The following is a 21397-nucleotide window of genomic DNA, read 5'->3' as shown; positions in this document are numbered from 1 at the left end:
TTGCCTGGAAGAGGAGTGATACTTGATTGAGAAACTCACAATTCTGGATCCCAGCCTGTTTCTGTGCTCACGGTTTGCAGGTATAGATTAAATTACTCAGGTGTCTCAGACCCTGATTGCGTCTACATAAGGCAGCGGCAGACTTCTAAGCATACTTCAATGTACTTGTAAAATTATGAGTGCAGAACCAGGCTGAGGGGACAACCAGGCTAAAATCTGGCCCGATGAATACAGTGAAAATGATTCACATGGTTCCACAACTTAGAGATAAAATGTCTGTTGAAATGAAATGCAGATAAACTGTGAACAAGTAAAAAGTCAGCTCGTGACTGCTCAACAAGCTTTACCACAAGTACCTGAAAACCCTGAGATAAATGAGAGCGCGTAGCACTGGCCTCTGAACTTGCAGAGGAAAAAGATGGTCTTCTGTATGAAAGCAGATTTATAGCAATACCCAGTTTTCACCTGCAGACAATGCCTCTTTGATGTGACTAAGCCCAGTCCACAAAGAAAGGGCTATCTTCTAATATAATGCAATAAACACAAAAAGGCATGGTTGCGCTGATTTTTGTTTGACCCTGGAGAAGTCAAGTTGGGGACGGGGCTGCTAAGCTGGGGGAGAGGGAAGGGGCTTTTCCAGCTGTGCCAGCAACAGGCGCTGCAGACCCTGTGGGGACACCTTGAGATGAAGACTGAGTAGCACACCATGAGAAGGAGCAGTTCTGCTCCTCAGGGCAGCAGCAACCATCAGGTGGCGATGCACAAATCAATAAGAGTATAAAGGTTGTAGCTAGGACCATCCTTCTGAACCACATGGGGGAGGATCTGGTTCTGTGTCTCAGGAAAACAGTTCAAACTACCCTATGTCAGGAAGCAGTTCTGAAGTGCTTTCAACAGAAGGCAGAGAAACTTTGGATCAGATGTTTAAAACTACCTATGCATACAAAATGGCCCTAAGCTGGATTTTCAAAAATGCCTGGCTGCCTCATTCCTTTGTGGTACCTGAATGAGAAATACATTTCCTTATCTCCTTGAAAATTGTGTTCAGTATGGCTTGGAGTCTCAGCCACCAAGGAGAGTTGCTTTGCTATATGGAGATGTCTCCGAAGTCTTCTGTTAAGGAACATTTGGAAAGTAAAAGTGAAAAACAAACTATGGGCCGTTAAGAGTTTTGTACTGAGTTTAAAATTCACATGACAGGGTAATACTTTAACTTATAACTGCTTGTCTGGGGACTCTTTAACTACAAGGGATCTCAAGTCCCCATTACTACAGTACCTGAGGGCCTCCATCTTAACACTCTTGTGAAGTTGGAGGACTCTTTATTTTCCCTGATGAACAGAAACCTGAGGCATAGAAGTACACAGGCCCAGATTCTTAAAGATACTTAGGTCTGGCTTCACTGTAACCCCTCGATGGCCTTCAGTCTGGAACATGAGACCAAGCTGAGCTGAGCATAAAAACTGGGCCTATGTGACTTCCCAGTGCTCACCCAGAAAATCTCTGACAGTGCAGCAAACTGAACCAGGGGAAGATGGAAGCGGCATAGCAAGGGGCCAACAGGATAAGGAGCCAGAATCAATGTAGGAAAAGAGAAGCTGGAGGGATATAGAAGGGGAAGATCTAGGCACACTCCCCTTGCCAATCCTGAAACTGAACTCCTGGATTCCTCAGCATTAACTTCAGTTCATTTGGCTGTCCAGCAAACAGCTGTAAAACCCACTGGCAATTAGTCTCTCCATCTTCTAGTAGTTGGCCTGCAAGGGTGATAACTGCCTTCCACTGCTACCCATCACTTCATTAGCACAAGCGGTGGAGGACTGGCCTATGGATTTAAGGATCTTAGCTCTCCTGACAACCCATGTTGGACTGCTTAAATAAATATATTTTCAAACTCAGGAAATGACATCCTAAAAAATGACAGCAAAGGAATTTTAAGGTTGTAGGATTGAGCATTCAAGCACTACAGAATTAAGGTCCTCCTCATGCGTAGGCATTATGCTACAGTCTTATAATTATATGATCCCATAATTCGTTCCCCACTCCCGCTCCCCAAAGCAGGTAGCTATTCAGTAAGTCTCTCTCTCCTCATCATTGAGCATGTGAGCCCAGGCACCATTTACTACACCTCAGCTAAACTTGCTCATTTTTCTCTGCCCTCCTTTTTATCAGATCATTAGGCTTCCCACACCAGAAGTCCACTACTGACAGGGAAGCCCTCATGCAATAATGCTCTGTGTAGTGAACAAGACTAATGAGCTTCATGGGGACCTCCATTAACTCAGACAGGCAGTGAGACTCCCAGCTCCTTAGCTGAACCCAGACCTTTGGACATTCTCTCCATCATACGGGTATTTTGTAGATGCAGGCTGAGCCCAGTACTGAACTTCTGGTCATTAGGTCTTATGTTAAATGCACTGAGGTTTATATACATTAACCTCCCTGCCCTGGAAAGTGCATGCAACTGTCTGGTGGCCCCAAGGGCTTCTGCCTTCTAACCTTCCTTGGAGAACTGGCCCTGGATGGGCATTTCTGTCCCTGGCAGCTCTGTATGTAGTCATGCTCCTGGGCAATGTCTTTTCTTTTCCATCCTGCCCTTTTTTATTCTCCAGTTGACCTGTGAGCAGCCCCACATGTTCCCTTTGTGCCCAAGTGCTGAGCCAGTGAAACCTGCCCAGTTAATTAAGTTTAACAACAGCATTTCTGCAATGATTCTGTTCCAACACATTTAGCTGGGATTTGAAATTCTTTAGCTTTCTGTTTAGCATTTGTGCAGCAGGGTGTCATAAGGCTCTTGGACTGGCTCATACAATCAGTCTCGGGCCCTGGAGACAATCCAGGGCCCTTGCTACAGCAGGGGGGCAGCCTGAATGAAGCGATTGTCCAAATAAGGTGTCGCCACCACTCTTTGTTTTATTCAATGGAAAACCATTGCAGCCAATACCCCTAAGGCAGAACTCACAGTGGTTTCTAATGCTGTGGTTATATGTTTGCATGCATAGCCATGCAACCTGAAAGACTAGGTTTCCAGGCTTAGCTGCCATTGTCAGGGAGAGGATCTTTTGGGAGACAGTAAGGCAATTTATCTACTTGAGGACCAGAATTTTCCCAGTTTCCCCCTAGTCTCTTTTGGAGGATGGAATGAACACAATATATCCATATTGTTCAAAATGTGCAAAAACTGCAATAAAGTGTACAAAGCACAGCAAAAGACTGACCTCTGCTTCAGGGCATTTAAAAAAAATGATTCACAACAGATCATAGTCCAGACTATGCTTTGCCTCACTGTACTACACTTCAATGCAAATATAACATAGGCGTGTCAAACTGTATGCAGGACTTTTTACTATTATTTTTAACCTTTAATTTGTTTCTCCTTTTATCTGCTCCAGTGTGATGGTGGGGTGGTCAGAAAGGCCTACTGGAAAGGAAATCGTGAACAAGTGAAGGGAGAGAAGGGTTTCTGGGAAGATGACAAGCCAGAAGTGAGCAGCCAAGGAGGGGAGCTGGAAGAGATGAGAGATAAAGGGGAGATAAAGACAGGGGAGATATTGGGTGGTGCTTTTAAGCAAACATAGAATACAGAAGGAAAGGGGAAGATATCCAAAGAGCAGAATGGGCAGAAGAAAAGCTTTACAGCAGTAGCCACATTTTATAAAAGACTTCAAAAAGACAAAAAGAGAGGCATGAGAAGAGAGGGAAAAGGCGCCTTTGTCAGAATGCAACATGACCAACGTCTGGACTCGGGTTTTGGTGATAGGAGTGGATAGAATTTTAAAGGATCAGAAGGAAATAGCGAGAGAATATAATCTTGAAAAAATATTGGAGAGTACAGTGACTACAGATCTAAGTGTCTTTTAGGGTTGGCATGGTCCCTGAAACCCTGAATTTCCTCAAAGGGCTTCTTGAAAGATAAGAGACCCTTCACCCTGAGTTTGGAATCTCCTGGTCTCAGTGGTGCTAACTTGCAAGCCTGCAGGGATGTACTACCACTGCTTGATACTGAGAGAAGCTACCTTTTTCTTTGGCTAGTATGGATCATAGCTTTCCTTAATTTAACCCAAAATACAGATAGAAAGCCACAGTTGCGACTAAGTGAGCATGGCTAACTACATAGATTTTTTCCTTCTCTGGGAAAAAGCAGTTCCGATACAAGGCAGAGCCAGGAAAAAGCGAATACACAAATCCCCTAATATGGATCCACCAAGAACACTTGATCCAGGAGAACTACCACCTGGTGGCCAACTCACAAGGCCAGAGCCTCAGCAAAAGTCATCTGTTGAAATGGACAGTGACGGACTAAATGACTTGGCAGCTCAATCACAGGCCTGGAGGTTTCCCCATAAGTATTCCATCTCTGGCTCAGAGGATTTGCTCTACCTTACACAAGTGCCCTTCCTTGAAGGAAAGCTGAGCTTGCTCACTCATTTTCCCCAACTGGTCTCCTATATACCTGCAATAGGGCAGTGTGATGGAAGATGAGATTCTGCTTGAACACACTGACAAAAATAGTCCACACTTTTCATTTGCTGATGGTCTCTAAGCCTGGGGTAAAAATAGACTGTGAGCTCTTGAGGGAGAGGCTGTATTTGTTTTGCTTCTTTATACAATGCCTACCACAATAGGGCACTGATTCCTGGTAAGTACCTCTACAAGTGCTACAAGATTTGCAAAAAAACCTGAACTATTTACTACAAAACAGAAAAGAGGTTATTAATTATGGAGGAAAAAATGTAATTCAGTGACCCAAGTCTCTAAATATGTAGAAGATATCGATGCAGAAAGGTTTGCTAGCAAAACTATTTTGTCGCAACCTGTTTACACAACAAAATTAACCCTGTCAGGACATACTGAACCCTCTCAATGGAAAACAAGATTCAAAGTACTCAGCCCAAAAAGTACGTAGCTTGCGAGTACTCTTACCTGACATCATTACCCCCATGGGCGAAAGATCCAAAGCAGGCTGTCAGGATCTGGAGAAAGTGAAAAAGTAGGTGGACTTCAGAGGTGTCTTTCTCCTCTTTTTCCTCCTCCACAGGATCATCTGAGGGTTGGTTAGGATCTGACAGCTCTGATGCCAACTTCATCTCCACTCCACCTTCTTCTGCCTCAATCTCTGCTTCAGCTACAGCATTGCAGTAGCTAGAGTAGCTGTCATAGCGAACTCTCTTTTTAGAGTAAGACACTGTGTCTCCTACTAACTTTTCACTGTCTTCTGGAGTCGATGTGTCAGTTGCCTTGAAGGCTGAATGTACTGGCATTCCACAGATGGCAGCCGTGTAACATGTGTAGCTGTTGTTGCGTCGCAGTAGTTTGTAATTGTTGTCTTGAGTGGGCCTGTCATCATTGGCCCTGTCTAGGTGTATTTTGTGGAGCAAGTCTTTATATAATCCTGAGTCTTTGTGCACAGTGTGGTATACATGGCCGTCGCTCCTCATGTGACCATCAAAATTAAAGGTGCCATTGGAGACAGGAGATTTCATGGAAGTGTGCGTCATAGAAAAAGCCCTACCTGAAAAAGCAGAGGCAAAATAGAGGTGATGTACACTTTCCTTCAGCCTTTGCTTCCTATGCATGTGTTAACTGCAAGCGTTCTAAAACAAGGAAACGTTTTCAAAAGCACCTAGGCACACAGACTTCTAAGTCACTTAGAAAACAAGTCACTTGAAAATAGGAGTTAGATTTTTTTTTTAAACTTTGACCCTAAGTAAAGATCATAATAAATTTGACTGGCATTCCATCATTGGATTGTGAGAGGATTTACTTGTACAGCTCCAGAAACTGAACCCAGCCAACTATGATTCGAGTATATTCAAGTGCAGTTTTTCTTGTAAAAAATAGGCTTCTACCTAATCATACTGAACATCCTCTATATTTTATTTCTATTAATATCATGACTATACTGGCATGTAGCTAATGTATTCCACAGAACACAAAATGGCCACGTTCAAGTTATGAATGACACCTTAACTTTTCCATTTCGTAAATATTCAACTGCCCAAAGAAAAAAAATAGTGGTTTTTTTTAATTGGTAGTGGTAGCATAGCATAGCATTTCATAGATTTCATAGACATCAGGGCTGGAAGGGACCTTGGGAGATCATCGAGTCCAGCCCCCCGCCCAAAGGGCAGGAAGTCAGCTGGGGTCATAGGATCCCAGCAAGATAAGCATCCAATTTGCTCTTGAAGGTGTTCAATGTAGGTGCTTGAACCACCTCCAATGGCAGGCTGTTCCAGACCTTGGGGGCTCGGACAGTAAAGAAATTCTTCCTTATGTCCAGCCTGAAACGGTCTCGCAGTAGTTTATGACCATTCGACCTCGTCAATTTAAGTCATGAGTTAATACATCTAAGTAATTCTCAAAAAATGTGGTAATCAATTATTAGTAAACTTACATGGCCATGTAGATGTGACCTAAATAACAGGTAAAAAGGAAAATCTTTTAATTTCAGGGGTGCTCAACCTCCACTCCACAGGCCAAATGTGGCCTGTGGAGCCTTGGAATCTGGCCTGTGGGACTCCTCATGGGTTGATAAATTTGGTGGTGGGGGAACAGGGCCAGTTAATACCACCACCCTGCTCCACTGCCTAAATTCCAAGCTCTGCAGGTTGCGTCAGAGCTGGGCCATAACCCTCCCCACTGTAAGGCCAGAACAGAGCCAGGCCAAGCCTCCTTTCCTCCACCTAGTCAGGTTGGGGCCAGGCTGTACCCACCTCTCCTGACAAGGCCAGGCGATGCTCCCTTCCCTCCACCTGCCCAGGCTGGGGCTAAGCCACAGCCGCTTCTTCCCATGCCCTATCCAGTAGGGCTGCCCTACATGCCCTTCCCTCCACCTGACCAAATTGGGACCAGGCCACACCCCTTTCCTCCCATGGGGTCAGGTCATGACCCCTTCTCCCCCATGGGGCTAGGACTAACCCCCTACCATTGCATGGCTGGATTGGGGCTGGGATCTTCCCCCTCTGCACAGCCAGATCTGGCCTATTGAGGGATTGGGCACTGCCTATCTGGCCTGCTGGCTAGAAAGATTGAGCACCACTGTTCTAGTTGATTAGTTAAGCAGCACCACTCAGTTGCATGCCTTTCAACAACTACAGAAATTTTTTTTATATCTGTGTAAACTCATGCACCATACACTATGGGTATAGAAACTAGAGCCAAAGTCAGCGGGCCAAAATATGGTTACAGGATCTGTCCTGACAGACCAACTAACCAAAATGGCACCTTAAACAGGTGAGGCCTTTACTGCATACCCACATGCTCTCTGTAAGTGCACGTTTACAACCATGAGATTTTTCTAGGGACATACTACAAATGATCATACATTTGTCAACTCCAAACCAATACTTTTCAAGCCTTAGCAAGAACAGTACAGAGAAATTCCATGCTACATTTTAACTTTCATAGTTGAGATGTTTTCATATTCCTTGTATTTTAAAAATGGTTTTAAAAATAGGAAAGAAGTAGCATTAAGAACAGGAATAAGAGGAAATTAAATTACCTAGATCAGCTGCATATACAAATCAAAAGTGTCTGAAAAGAATTATTCAGTTTTTTCAGTCACTTTCTTGTTTTTTCCTACAAAGCTGTGATTAATTAAAAAGGAAGGGGTTCTAACCAAAAACGCAAAGCATTAGCCATTTCAGTTATTAACAGGAACTGCTACAGGAATTATATATATATATTCCATTTTGAGAAATTTCAAATTAAACAGAAACATACCTAATGGAAACGGATTCAAGATCCCCCCCTTGACCCTTTGATCAGAAAACACCATCCAAACAATGGAAAGATAAAACTTGCCATGTTTTCTTGGTTTCTTACCATATGGCACACGTGGATGGCTTCCATTTGCTATGCTATCTGACACTCCAGCAGCTTCCGTTATTGAACCAGTGAGGGGAATTGTGCTCTCATCAGTTGCTTTGGCACCAGGAAGCTCTTTAAAGACAGGTGTCTCCTCATCTTGAATTTTATCAAGACTTTCATCTGATATCCTTGATAATGCAGCGTCCTTCTTTAACCGGCCTAAGGAAATGCTAATATTGTAATTCTAAACCAATCTTCTTACAAAATGTCTAGGTTATTCAATCTTATCTGTACCACTACTGATACCCATAATGGAATACCAACATTAATAAAACAAACTGACCTGAAAACAATAGCTTGAGTGGTTTACTTACTGTTCTGCTAATTGTCCAGGCACACGTTCCTTCATAGGAATATATTACTGGTACATTTATCTTCATTATTCCTTGAAAATCATGAAAATACAGGTCCCTTGCAGCTATCCACAAGTTCAGTGTTTCTCAACCTGTGGGTTGTGGCCCAAAAGTGGGTCACAAGAATATCTGAAGAGGCAATGAGCAAGTCCCAAAAAACATGGGAAAGCACAGGTTTCCTCTTGCAGGCTGGCAGCATTTCAGCCTGCAAGCTGATGGGGTGATTGGAAGCAGGGGCATCACATGCGTCTGCGTGTGCACATGCATGTGGCCGGCATGCAGCCAGGCAGGGTTGTGGGAGCAGCCCCAGAAACTGGATGCAGGCAAGTGTATGGCAAGTGGGGACTGGAGGTCCAGGGCTTGGGGACTGTCTGGGTGTGTGTGGAGGGGGTGGGTGTGGGTGCCTGCTGGCACTAAGGGAAGGAGGCCAGACACTGAGGCTGCATCAGGGCAGTGGGGGCATAGGGGAAGGTGCCTGCCCCTCCAGCAAGGCAAGGGGTTGGGGGGAACTGCATGGCTGGGCTGGTGGCACTGGGGCTGGTACCCTTAGTCACAGGGGCGGGGTGCCCGGGAGATGCTGCTCAGGTGGTGAGGCCATGACCAAGCTACCTGGCATGGCACAGGAGCCCCAGCTCACTAGATGTGCCAGATTTGTGCACAGGGTGCCTGCTACAGGTGCAGGCTCCCCCTATGCTGCCCTCCCCTCAAGACCTCGACAGCCCGGTGGGTAGGACCTGGCAACAGGGCAGAGCAGGGTGTGGAAGTTGGTGCCACCGCTGTGAGCCAAGTGCTGCCCTGGCAAAGTGTGCCCCCCTCCAGCCCAGAAGCAGCAAGAGACACAACTCTGCACCACCACACCTGCTGCTGCCGGGTGGGCAAGGGGTACCTCACCAGGTGGTACTTGGCACATGGAGGCAGCACTGAGCTTCCCCGCCCCACTCTGCCTAGCCACACAGGGTCCCACCCGCTGGGCTGCAGAGGGTAGGGCAGCAGGGCGGGGAGCCCGAGCCTGCACCCACCTCCCATGGGCTCCACTCTTGCCATGCCACTCATGGGGGAAGGGGAGTTGGGCTCCACGCTCCGCTCTACTGTAGCAGCCGCTGCCTCCTGCAGCTGGGGCTCGGGCACTGCTGGGGGGACAGGGGGCTGTGGACCTGGGTACCTGGCCCCATAGCCCTAGCAGCTGGGGGCCCCTTTCAGCAGGGCTAGAGGGCGGGGGCTGTGGGTGGGGAGTGAGGGGCAATGGTATGGGCAAGGCACTAGCATAGCAGGGCTCCTCAGCACCACAAAGCATCAGGGAGAGACAGCCGCAGGTGGACCTGTATCTTGGTGAGCAAAGGGGGCAGGGAGAGCTCTGGTTTTCCATGATAAAAAACCCAAAATCAAACACCAAAATTTATAAGTATTTAGAATTGATTTTACTATAGTGATTAAGGCACTGGTAGACTTACAAACTGCTTTAAACTTGTAATTATAGCAATAAAAGATTGTGTTCAACTGATACCTATATATATATATATAGTGGCATTTAATTTTAATCACGGATTTAGGGGGTTTCAAATCAGAGAATCTGTGATTTTTATCAGAGAATTTCCAATTTTTTAACAGAGAAAACCAGAATCCCTGCTTACCACAATATAGATCAAAAGTGAGAAAAACTTCCCGTACAGAAAAAATCCATTTTGTTTTTTTAATATTTTATTCTTTCTATAATGTTGTTGTATTTTGTTGTAAAATACCCTCATTGCCTTTTTCAGAAAAGCAGCATATAAATCTAATAAATATATAACTAAATTACTTCAGTGTTATAACACAGAAAATGAAACTGTAAATACTGTCATTGCACCTGTACTTTTCATTAATATTTATGCATTAAAACCCCAAATGGCACATATTCCAATTCACAAGGATCTCGCTCTATTAGCATTTAATCTACTGGCTACTTACTTGCTATTTTCCTCTTCATCCATGGACATACAAATATCCAAACCAGAAAAGCAAATACTAGAGATACACCGATTGATATTAGAGCAATTGCCCACATTGGAAGCACCAGTCCTAACACTGTGAATGCAAAAGAATACAAATGTTATAAATCAATGTGACTTCATTAGTTCACAAAAGGGAGATCTATGTTACACTACAGATCCTGCAGATGAGACATTTGAGACAGGTAATGGTCACTTTCACACATGCATCCCTGGGATAACGCTGCCTTGTGCATGAGCATACTGGGGTATTTGAGGGCCTAAGCTGACATGCATCCAGTTAAAGATGGGTCCTCAGGTTCTCAGCAGCCATGCCTGTTAGTTCAGCCCCTGCCCCTGACAAAGTCAGTGGCAAAATTCCAATCAATATTGCTGGTGCTGAAGCAATTTCATAATGACTTCATATCCTGATGTAAGCTGAAATGTGCTGTCTGCAAAAGTAAATATTTACTTGACCTTGGTTTTGGTCAATGAAACCTGAGGTTTACTTTAACCTAACTCTATCTGCATACTTCAAAAGCTTAACAAGCCAACCAAGTACGTAGTGAAGTCAGGTCTTGATTCTGCAATACTCTACACGTGCAACCCTTACGCCCATGAGTAAACCCATGGAAGTCAATGTGTTCCCCATACAAACTGCACTTAATCATATGATTAGGATTTTCAGGATCAGGCCTTAAAAGGCAAAAAAAATACTTGGAATCCTGATTTTTCACAGGTGTGCACACTTAACTTGAAACCAAGGGAAACACCTACACATTTCATTTATGCATATATGTAAACATTTATAATACATCAGCCTTGGAGATGCATTTTTATTTTGCTGTGCATTTCTAAAACAGACCATTCCCTTCATTACTTATTTTAGAAAGCAATAACCTGAAACAGGAAAAGACATGAAGATTATTCCTAAGTTCATTTTGCTTTTATACACATTTTGAACAGGACTAGAGCGAAAAAAGTTGGCTGACCAACTGATTCTCTCTAAAGTAGTGCATGGACCAAACCAAGCAAGGAAAAGGTTTTAAAAACAGGGAGTAGCTATGGTACTGTCCATCCACATCCCCTTCAGCACGACCATTTCCCCAACAATGTTTGTCATATGATTTCCATGGTGCAGTGCTGTCAACTACGTGGATCACAATATACATCTACCTGGCACAGCCAACACATACAGATTCCATAGAAAATACATTTCTGGGGATTTTTTTAAGTGACATTTTAGCCCTTTAAATTATGTTAATATATTACATTCAGAGGCTTATATTCAGCAGCCTGTCATGAAAACTTTGAGATGTGAACTGCCCATTCATCCCAGGGCACTGGTACAAAAAGACATTTCCCAGTGTTATTTACATTGATTTGGGATGCTGATGTAGAAAGCACTGGGATCAGGAATAGACAAACATGCAGCTATCTTGGAGTAGCTCACACAGTATGTGTCTGAGAAGCCTTTAGCAAACAGGCTTCCCTAGGATGGGCAGTGACAGAAAAAAAATTAAACCAGAGGTGTTTTACCTCAGATTCTTTCAAGGGTAATGCTCCCCTGATTTCACAAAAGTTACCTTGGCTTAAGATGTGCGTTATCTCACTGCTCTTCTTTTTGTACCAGTTTAACATCAAATGTAAATGTATTGTCTAGTCATGCCCTCAATGAGTGATAATGTGGTAAGAACAACAGTTGAATGGCCAGAGTCTAATAATTTAGGTGGACAACTGTACATTTGTTCTATGTATATAGTTGCAATAATTTAGAGCCATAGGCGGATTTAGAATTCAATAAAAGTGGGTTTGGCATGCTGCCCTTCAGATCTTGGCAGGGATGGGGACAAGGGGTGGATGGAGCTCCAGAGCCAGCAAGGAATATGGGCAGGAGGAGGGACTTGGGCAGGGAAAGGTGCAGAAGGTTAGGGCCGGGGGGAGCAGGGAGGGAGGAGGGCAGACCTGGGACCTGCCCATCTCTGCTGCTTCCCCTGGCTGACCTGGGTGCAAGGGGAGCCCCATAACAGCTTCAGCCAGGGGTTGTGGGGATAAGCTGCATAGGGTGTTGGGCTCTGTTGAAGACAGCTGTGGTAGTGGGTGGCCCCTGTTCTGGAGCCCACTCTGGTCGGACCTCCCTGGTTTTCCCCATCGGTCTAGGGTGCTGGGCTTAGCTGGGGCCAGTGGCTATAGTGGCAGGCAGGTCAACCCCTTCCTGCATTTTGTCACACTCCCTTCTCCCCTGTGACTGTGTAAGACAGAGAGCTCTCCTGTCTTCTGGGTGACAAGAGACATCTTGTGGGGGCGGCAAGGAGCAGGTGCAGGAACAAGGGCCACCCGCTTTCACTGTCCATAGCAGCGGTGTGAAGCCGCCCTGTTGTGAGCCGCCCAGATAAACAAAGCTGTAGTTCTGAAAATGCTGTGCACTGTTCTTTCTGAGTCATGATGAATACAGAGGGAAGTGTGGTACCACATTGATAGCTAGAACTTCCCCAATCCTTTTGATGTGGTAGATTAAAGGAAAAAATGCAATAAATGTAGCAATGCATTAGGCCAGATCCTCAGCAATGTCACTTCACACTGACTGAGAATCTGTCCCGCTAACTTCAGTTAAAAGATCCGCAGCACTTTCACTTATGGGCAGCAGTAGAGATACTGAAGCACTCTGCTTGGGCCAGATACTCTAAGTATCTGGATGGTCAAGTGCTGCCTCTGAAGAAGTCCCACTTAACAGCTCTATACTTGCTCTCCTCTGTACAGATGAAAAAATAAAAGCCTCTACTGAACAGATGCTCTAAAGACTGGTTGATCCAAAGAGAGAAAAAGAAATCTCTATTTTTAAAAAACATGGCAACCACTAAGATTGTAGGACATGAAAGGATTCTGATCCTATGCCTGTTAACAGAGAAATTAAACCAAGCATAAAGTTCAACAGTGCACATCATTCATTACCTACTAGCAAATACAAAATGAGCATTCATGTGCGATGCTACAATAATTTCTTTCTAGTCTACTCACCTGGTGCCCCTGTGTACATGATGGAAAACATGTTAATCGCTATGGTAGCAGCATAGAACACGGGAAGTGCCCGAAGACCATTGGGCACGGGGTCCTCCTGCAGAATAACGAGGAAAGACAAAGGCTTGTTAATTACATGAGTTTGTTCTACTCATAAGCATCAAAACTGAGAAATGGTAAGGGACATTCACATATCGCTATGTCCATAGTAGGTGGGTGAATCTTCTTCCCTTATTTCCAACCATGCGACTCCTCACACTTCAGCACAGGTGCTCTGGAGAGCTGCTGAGGAAAGGATTTGATTATTTGCATGGGTTCCTGCTGTTACACATGTGGCAACATCTTAGGGAAACATCTCAACAAAGTAACCAGATGGAGAAGGATGCAGAAACAGAACACAGCATTGTGCTGTGGATGGGTAGTGGACTGCGAGTAAGGAGTCCCCGATTTCATTCCTGGCTTGTGGTTGCTTAGAACAATCCACTTTCTCTCTGCACTCAGGTTTCCCCTCCCACCCTTCATCTGTCCTGTCTATTTGTACTGCTAGCTCTTTGAGGCGGGGACCCTCTCCTACCACATTTATGCAATAATTGCCTAGCACAATGGGGTCGCCAGCTACTACCATACCACCTCTCCTGTGACTTGTAAGAGCTTGTTTCTAACCTTGTAGCTTAAACTGAAGTGAACAAGGAGTGTTTCCATCAGTTAACAAAGGCTTTTCAAGAATTAAGATATTAAAATTGTATCAAGGAGGAATAGCAGATTGACAAGAAGATCCAAAATGAGCTTAATATGAACCATTTCACTCTAAAATCTTACGTGCCTCAGCAGAATGCCGACTGCTGTAAAAGCACTTAATAACTCCACAGTAACTGAGTATAGGAATGGAGGCATTTCTGAACAGCAGTGTCTGCCTGTCAGGGCTGTGCATGCGTTTCCTTGAGGACATGCAGGGTAGGACAGCCATAAACCCCTCAACTCCCTTGCAGCTGAGGGCTCTGAAACACACACCCTGAGGTTGATTCCTGGGGACTTGCAAAGACTACATCTCAAGTCATAGTTACCAAAGGGTAAGTAGCCACCTTTTTTCTGTGATAATGTGTCAGTGTGCATCCCAGTGTAAGTGGCTGATAAGCAGTATCCTCTTGTGACTGCAGGAGGGAGGAGTTCAATTTGCAGTCAGTCAGTCTGTCAAGAAGAGACTGAAGTGCTGTTTGCACAAACTCAGCATCTGACCTGGCTGCCACATCAAGCACATAATGTTTAACAAAAGTTAGCAGGCTGCTTGACATGGCTGTCTGGCAAATTGCAGAGACTGGAACACTCCCGACACAGGCTAAGGGGGCTGCTTGGGCCCTGCCAAGTGTGCCTCGTTGCTCAGAGGGAGAGGCTCACATCCCACTGGCAGCAGGTGGAAATTAACTGTGTTCTACTTCAAGATTCTTTCTGAGACATCTTGGCCTTTAGATGAGCTGGATGGGGCCAGCAGAAGTGGGAAGAACTTGGCCCATTTACGGTAGCAGAGGAAAGTGCTGGACTACACCCAAAGAATATAATTTCTTTTTTCTCAGTATCAAGTGTGGCTTCAGGAAGAAGGCTAGGAAGGGAACTGAGGGGGTGGTCAGGTAGGATTCTCAATTAATAGCACCTCAGGGTCAGACTGGAGACCAGACCATCACTATTTTGCTCTCTCAAAAGGTGTGAAAGGCAAACCAGCCAGAATGGCTTGGAATTGCAGACTCTCCATGCCGATGCTGACAAATCTAAGAAAGGGAGAAAGCCACTTCACCCTTTATGATCTGGTAAAGGAGCATTAGGGAGCACAGGACACAAGTGTAGCCCAAGTGGACACTGCCATTTAAAGTAAATTCTGGGATTGTGTGCATATGTGCATCTATACTGGGATCCATCTTGAGACATACTTGAAGAATGACTCTTATGTTATGTACATCAAGTAGCACAAGTTGCCACTCACACATATCCAAAGCTGTCCAAAACCAGGCTATTGTATTTCTGAAGACCCTATCATAATATGAACGCACAATGGGCTGAGGTTAGGTTGCAAATTGATTCTTATCTTTGACTTCTGAGTCCTTAAATACACCAATTTTCTGCTGCACTTGATATGCTGTTTGCATTTTATTTCCAAAACTTACGATAAAAGTGATGGTTAGGGATACCAAATAGCTTGATGTGGCCATCCTTTCATGGAACAATAATCACTTTAATCCCATGTTCCCTATGCTCTAGACAAATTTGGAAGCTCCCCTCCACCACACTTCATTGTACATGTTTATTTACATCAGAAATAATGAATGATGAAGCTGAGGTTACAGAAAGGGCTATTTATACCACATCCATTTAAATTTCCAGCATGACTGCTATTTTGGTGTCTCTCATTTTAGGGCCTTTGTCATGTATTGCTTTCCTGTTTGGCTGTGATGGATGGAGAGGGATGAGAAAGAAGGAAAAAAAATGATAAAGGGCCTTCTGTCTTCCCAAGTCTGCTGGCTTGCAAATCAACACAGATCCTCTGGTAAGGTTGATAACTTAGAGCAGTGGTTGTGAACCGGGGACATGCCCCATGGGATATGCAGAATGGATAATAAAAAATACTGTTTTATAGAAGTGCATTGGCCCTATATTGGATTGGCACCGATGTAAGGAAAGTTGGCTATTGGCAATGGGCTTTTTTTGGCTAATGTGGCCAATAAATGCCCTGTGCATGCGTGCAGCCATGGCGCAGCATACAGGTGGCTAAGAAAGTAGCATGGAGAGCAGGCAGGTCCAGCTGATAAGTCTGTTGTGGGAGAAGAGTCGTGGAAGGGGCAGATCGAAGCCCCAGTGGCGAGGGAGGGAGTGGGACCAGGGCAGGGGCATGGGCTACACACAGCTGGGGTGAGGCTCAGGACAGGGCTGTGGTTTGTCCAATGGGTGCAGGGGCTGGAGGGTGGCTCCCAGTGCTGCATACACCCCGGGAGGGCATAGGGGAGGGTGTGTGCCCCCAGATCTGTGTGCAGGGCGAGGGTGGGCTGCAGACATCCCAAAATTGACTGTGGCCCCCCCACCCCCATGACTCCCCTTCCCAGTGCTGCTGCAGCCTGCCCCAAGCACAGCTCAGCTGAGCCCCCTGCCAGGAAAAGCCCAGTACCATCCCAGCACCAGCCTGCAGTGGCAGCCTGCCCTGACCTGCCCCATGTGCAGAACCAGAGGGCACTTCGCCCCCCATGCCCTCCCAGGGTGCATGCAGCAGCAGGAGATGCACCCCCACCCTTGCCCTCCCCTCCCTGCATGAGCCGCTCGTAGCTGTCCTGCGCCCTGCCCTGGCTGTGCAGCTCCTGCCCATGCCCCAGCCCCATTCCCTTCTTTACCACTGGGGCTTCAATCTGCCTCCCCTCAGCCCCTTCCTTCCCTCTTGTTAATGGTAGCATTAAAACCAAGAAAAAATATAAAGGATACATGAGCTGAAACTTTGAGACAGAAGGGGTACCACTTGTTACAAAAGGTTGAAAACCCCTGACTTAGAACTATCTGACTTAAAGGCTCCTGAACATTTCCACTCTTGGCTGAGGACACTGAAACTGGTGATTAACCTCTTGAATACTAAGGAAAATATTTTCCTCAAGCTTTCTTTGACATATGTGCCTTGGGAGACCAGTATTTAGAATTTCACACCTGTTAATTGCCTGGTTAAACACTGTTTTATTACCTGACACCACTAAAGTCACGCCTTTTATACAGTGATTTTGCTAGCACCCTCCTGCTTTAACAGCATTCATTACCATTGGCTATGATTGTGCAAAATCAGTTTTAAATAAGGGCTCATAAAACAGCCATCTGCAGGGGGTCATGTCCCAGTCAAGTAGAGTATATATTAAAACATATAAACTCATTTATGCCTGGAACGCTTCTTATGTTGTGGGCTCTAAAAGAAGCTGCAGCTTTAGTTGGAGTACTGGGTACTCAGGCTCTCTCAAAAAAAGAAGCCATGGAAATGTCAACAGTTAAATAACATGCAGCCATGCACACGTCATGTCACCCCAAGCACTCGCTGCAGTGTAGAGTAGCAAATTCCTTACCTTGTTTAAGATGCAGTATCTGATCAGCACAAAGAGCACTCCAGACATCAGGCCAGACAACAGTGGGGAAATAAACCAAGAGGCCACTGAACAAAAACAGAAAAATAGATACAACAGCTGATAAATGGCAACATCCCATGTAATTAAGGAAGAAAGAATTTCTCATATAGAAAAACAACCAATGAACAAAAAACAAAACATTTATGGTGATTCTTGCACAACTGATATTGATATTCCAGAGACTGGGCTTGCTCAAAAGACAGGATATTCAAAAGTATTCGACACTGGCTTTATTTATCTCCATGGGCAGATCCAGGATTTTGTGATGGGGAGTGTGGGAGTAGTGACCAGTGCTGCAGTGATGGCTGCATCCCTGCTCCCAGCTTCCTGTCCCCCACTGGTGCAGACAGATGATGCCATGGGAACAGCATCAGGGACTTTTTATTTTTTGTTATGTGCTCCATGCAGGTAAGAATCCCATCTCCCCCTGCATTCCTGGCACTCCCTCCCTTCTCTTTCATTCTCAGCAGCATGTCCCCTCCCTGCCTGTTGCCCAACAGAGCTCTCACATGCTGCTGTTGTCACTATCCTTGGCTGATACAGGAGCAGGGGGCCTCCAGAGCAGCTTCTGCCCTACTTCAGCCAGGAACAGCAGTAGTAGCAGCAGCAGTGAAGGTACCTTCACCCTGCCTGGTCCCCCAGGTGTTCTCTCTACCAGCCTAGAAGCAAGCATAAGGCAGGGGAACCCATTCATTGCCGCCACTGTTGCTGTTTCCTGCTGAGCCCGGCTGCAATGGCTCCAGAGCATCTCCTCTAACAACCCTCCCAAACCACAATTGTCCCAATTCAGTTCATGGTGGGGAGGACCTCCAGAGCCACTGCAGCTGGGTTCAGCCAAGGACAGTGGCAGCAGGAGGCAGGGGACCATGCAAATGGCAGGGGAGGGGATGTACCTCTGAGGACAGAGTGGAAGGGAGGGGTCCAGAGAAGGGGGCTGAACCAGGGATAACAGGATTCTTACCTGCTTTGGGGACTTAAAAAAAGTCTCCAGCTACAGCTTCAGCAACATGGTCTGAAAGAAGGGTGTGGCTTCACTGCTGTACCCTGTCTGGATCTGCTCCCACTGAAGTCAATGCAATTTTCACTAATGTTAAAGAGCTACTCAAAAATCACACTCCAAATTTTTTCTGGAATAATAGTAACTGCATCCCACAGGAGAACTACTTCTTTAAAATAATTTGTGGTACATGCTGGGAATCAAAATGCAGTGACCAGACCCCTCCACCCCCATGGAACAACAAGATATCAACAAGATACTATGCAGACACAAGGACCTGTCCTTCTCGACCTAGTTATGTGAAAAGTTGCAGCAACTTACAGCTGCTGTGATCTGACTTCTGGTTAGGTCATTAAAAGAGAGACAACTTTTTACTGATGACATTTTGAAAAATAACTTTTTACTGACAGCACTGACCAAATTTCCATTGACTTCAGTGGAAGCAGAGGTAGGGTACTGTTGTGAAGCCCTTTTGAAAGCCCCACCCACCACCATTCATTATTTGCGATCATTGATTTTAAGAACAAGTTGACACTGATGTCATTTCAAGCTTTCTTTAAAGCTGTTTTACTTTCAGCTGAATTAAAAATACATATCATTCTAATTGTGCAAAAGCTGCATGGTATGCAAGTGACTTCTCTATAGAAACAAAGTTTAGATTGGGTGTTTAGCCAAGGCAGCCATCACATGCAGTGTGACCGCTGCTCTGGCCAGATTGTGCTGCATGCCATGCCTAGTCTGGCCACTCTGGGATCCATACTGCACAGTGCGGGTCCCAGACTGGTTGGCCCAGCTGCCAGGTCAGGTATGCTGAAGGAGGGGGCAAGGGGAGGGCATCTGTGGGCTGAATCTGGCCAGTGAACCACACCACAGGCTTGCGCTATGCCCCATGTGGGTCTCAGACCCAGGGGTAGCACCAGGGGCCAGACAGCAGGGCTCCTTGGGCTGTATATTTGACAACTCAGGTTGTGATGTGTGCAAAATGCCATGCAGAATGGGCCCCTCCATAGCCTGTCTAGATCCTGGGAGCAGGTCCTCTGATGGAAGTGGCTATTGTATGCCAACCTTTTTCCTCTTTGGAGCAGGCAGCCAGAGGACCATGGCTGTGGCTGCTAGCCAATACTGCCGAGCCTTGCTGAAAGCAGGATTTGTTTTCAATAATGCCACTTTTCCTGCTTCTGGTGCCTGTGCTTGCTTGGGTACCTCTGCATTGGGGCTGTTTCCAGAGGCCCAGCATGACGTACATTTTCTGAACACCAGGATTGGAGGGAAAGATCAACTTAAATACGGTGCATGATAGTTGTGAAAGCATTGTTGCTGGAACAAAACAAGCTTTTGTTAGTCTACAGACACTTTTCCACATACCCTCACGTATAAAAGGAAATGTCAATTACCAATCTTGACAAGTTGCATCCACTGAACGCCCTGGGTACCAATGGCAACAAGTGAGAATCCAATTGTGGCACCCACAATACAATGGGTCCCAGATATGGGGAGTTTTAAGAAAGATGCAATCAGCTGCCAAACAGCAGAACCTAGAAATTGAAGGGGGGAAAAAGAGAAAAATATCAGTTCTAAGGAAAGATAACATCAACAGCAATGAGATAACAACAATGTAATGCGATAGCTTTCTTAACCACATGCTCACATTCTTCTCTCAGGGCAGCCTACGCCCTGTGCACATAATAAAGACTTCATAAGGAAAGTTTTGTTCACATTCAGGAAATACTGGCAAAAAACTTAACAAGTAACTCTGCTCATTGCATTTCCCTGCAATTCAGTTTTGCTGACACCTCTAATTTCTATAATGTATAGAATAGGTTTATGTTTGATTCAGACATCTTCCTTTCATCCAGCTCCTGCTGATGTGATAGAGTTGGTACAGAACTGCTTTGCTACAGTTCCACTATTTTTGGTAGACTTTTCATTTTTACAACCCGTCGGTTCAGTTCTGACTAATCACAAACAAATCAAACTGTGCAACAAGCAGAGAAGTGGCAGCTCTGGATAATCTTGCTCTCGGCAATAGCTAGTGGAACCCTTAAGTATACAAGGTAGAGGCACACAAGGTCTGGTTAATAAGTTTGGCAGGCTCCTAGTCTCAAATCTTGTGGCAGCAAGGCCGCTTGGCAGCAGAGCGTGATGGTACTTTAAGAACCCTAATGGATGCAATGCCCTTGCACTGAAATACCCATTCACGAGGCAACAAAGCACTGCCCCAAATTTGCACTCTGGCCTGGAGAGGAAGTGCAACATTTTTTTTTGTTGGGTAAGAGTGGTAAGGTAGAGACATAGAGAATTAGAATGGGGACCAAAGAATAAAAGGACGATAAAGATATACAGTGCATGGAAGTGACTGGGTACAGGAACAGAACATTCATGCTGATAGGTCAAGTTGAAGATCCCAGTCACTAGACAAGATTCCTCTTCCATTGCTTTCTGGACTGACAACTTGCTCAATTCATAAAACAACAAACACATTCCATTCCCTATTCACCAGCATGAGTGGCAATCAAGACAGTAGCTGGGGAAAAATGGTTAACAGTGTAGACGTCATGAACTTCATTAAAGTTAAGCACCTTAGCACCACCTCTGCTATTTTTTAGAACAAAAAGGGCACTCTGCATTGGCAGCTCCTATTCCACTCATTGCTGGTTTTCACATGGCAAAGTTTCAAGTTGCTCATTTGAACTCAAAGATAATATAAGGATTTTTCCTGTTGAATGTGGCTCTGCCATCGCTGAAAACATCATCAATCATCACAGGTTTGTTCTGAACACTTGAATCCAAAGGCAGAGGAAGCCACAGATTCTCATCTTGCAGTTTGTGGACAAGGCTTAAGAGACTATCCTTCCTATACTACTAAATGGGTGGAGGGCACCAGGGAAGGCCTGGTATGGAATAGTCTGAGAATGACTGCAACACAAAGCATTAGAAGAGAGGAAGGCAATGGGAATAAACTGCATGCTCAAGAGAAATGGCAGGAAGTTGAAGAGGGAGTCGAGTTTAAGGATTTGGAAAAGGGTGAGAGTGAGAAAAGGAATGGGTGGAGCA

At 45.3% G+C, this 21397-nt stretch overlaps 1 protein-coding gene across 5 annotated transcripts in view; it reads right to left on the bottom strand.

The window, feature by feature from the left end:
- The window catches only part of SLC20A2 (solute carrier family 20 member 2), a 76629-nt gene that overhangs the window by 14185 nt on the left and 41047 nt on the right, over positions 1-21397 (bottom strand). For all 5 annotated transcript variants that reach the window (XM_090036798.1, XM_090036801.1, XM_090036802.1 and 2 more), the window contains exons 3-8: positions 19738-19878; positions 17287-17372; positions 13208-13304; positions 10170-10286; positions 7825-8028; positions 4924-5512 (exon numbers count right to left, since the gene is read on the bottom strand). In XM_090036798.1, the coding sequence (XP_089892924.1) occupies positions 4924-5512; positions 7825-8028; positions 10170-10286; positions 13208-13304; positions 17287-17372; positions 19738-19878 (1234 nt within the window). The remainder of the gene's footprint in view (positions 1-4923; positions 5513-7824; positions 8029-10169; positions 10287-13207; positions 13305-17286; positions 17373-19737; positions 19879-21397) is intronic.

Source organism: Crocodylus siamensis, chromosome 2, assembly GCF_052110815.1.
Source record: "Crocodylus siamensis isolate JL-2025a chromosome 2, ASM5211081v1, whole genome shotgun sequence".
Taxonomy (NCBI): Eukaryota; Metazoa; Chordata; order Crocodylia; family Crocodylidae; genus Crocodylus; species Crocodylus siamensis.
Note: the sequence above shows the minus strand (reverse complement) of the source record. Positions and strands in the feature narration are given on the sequence as shown.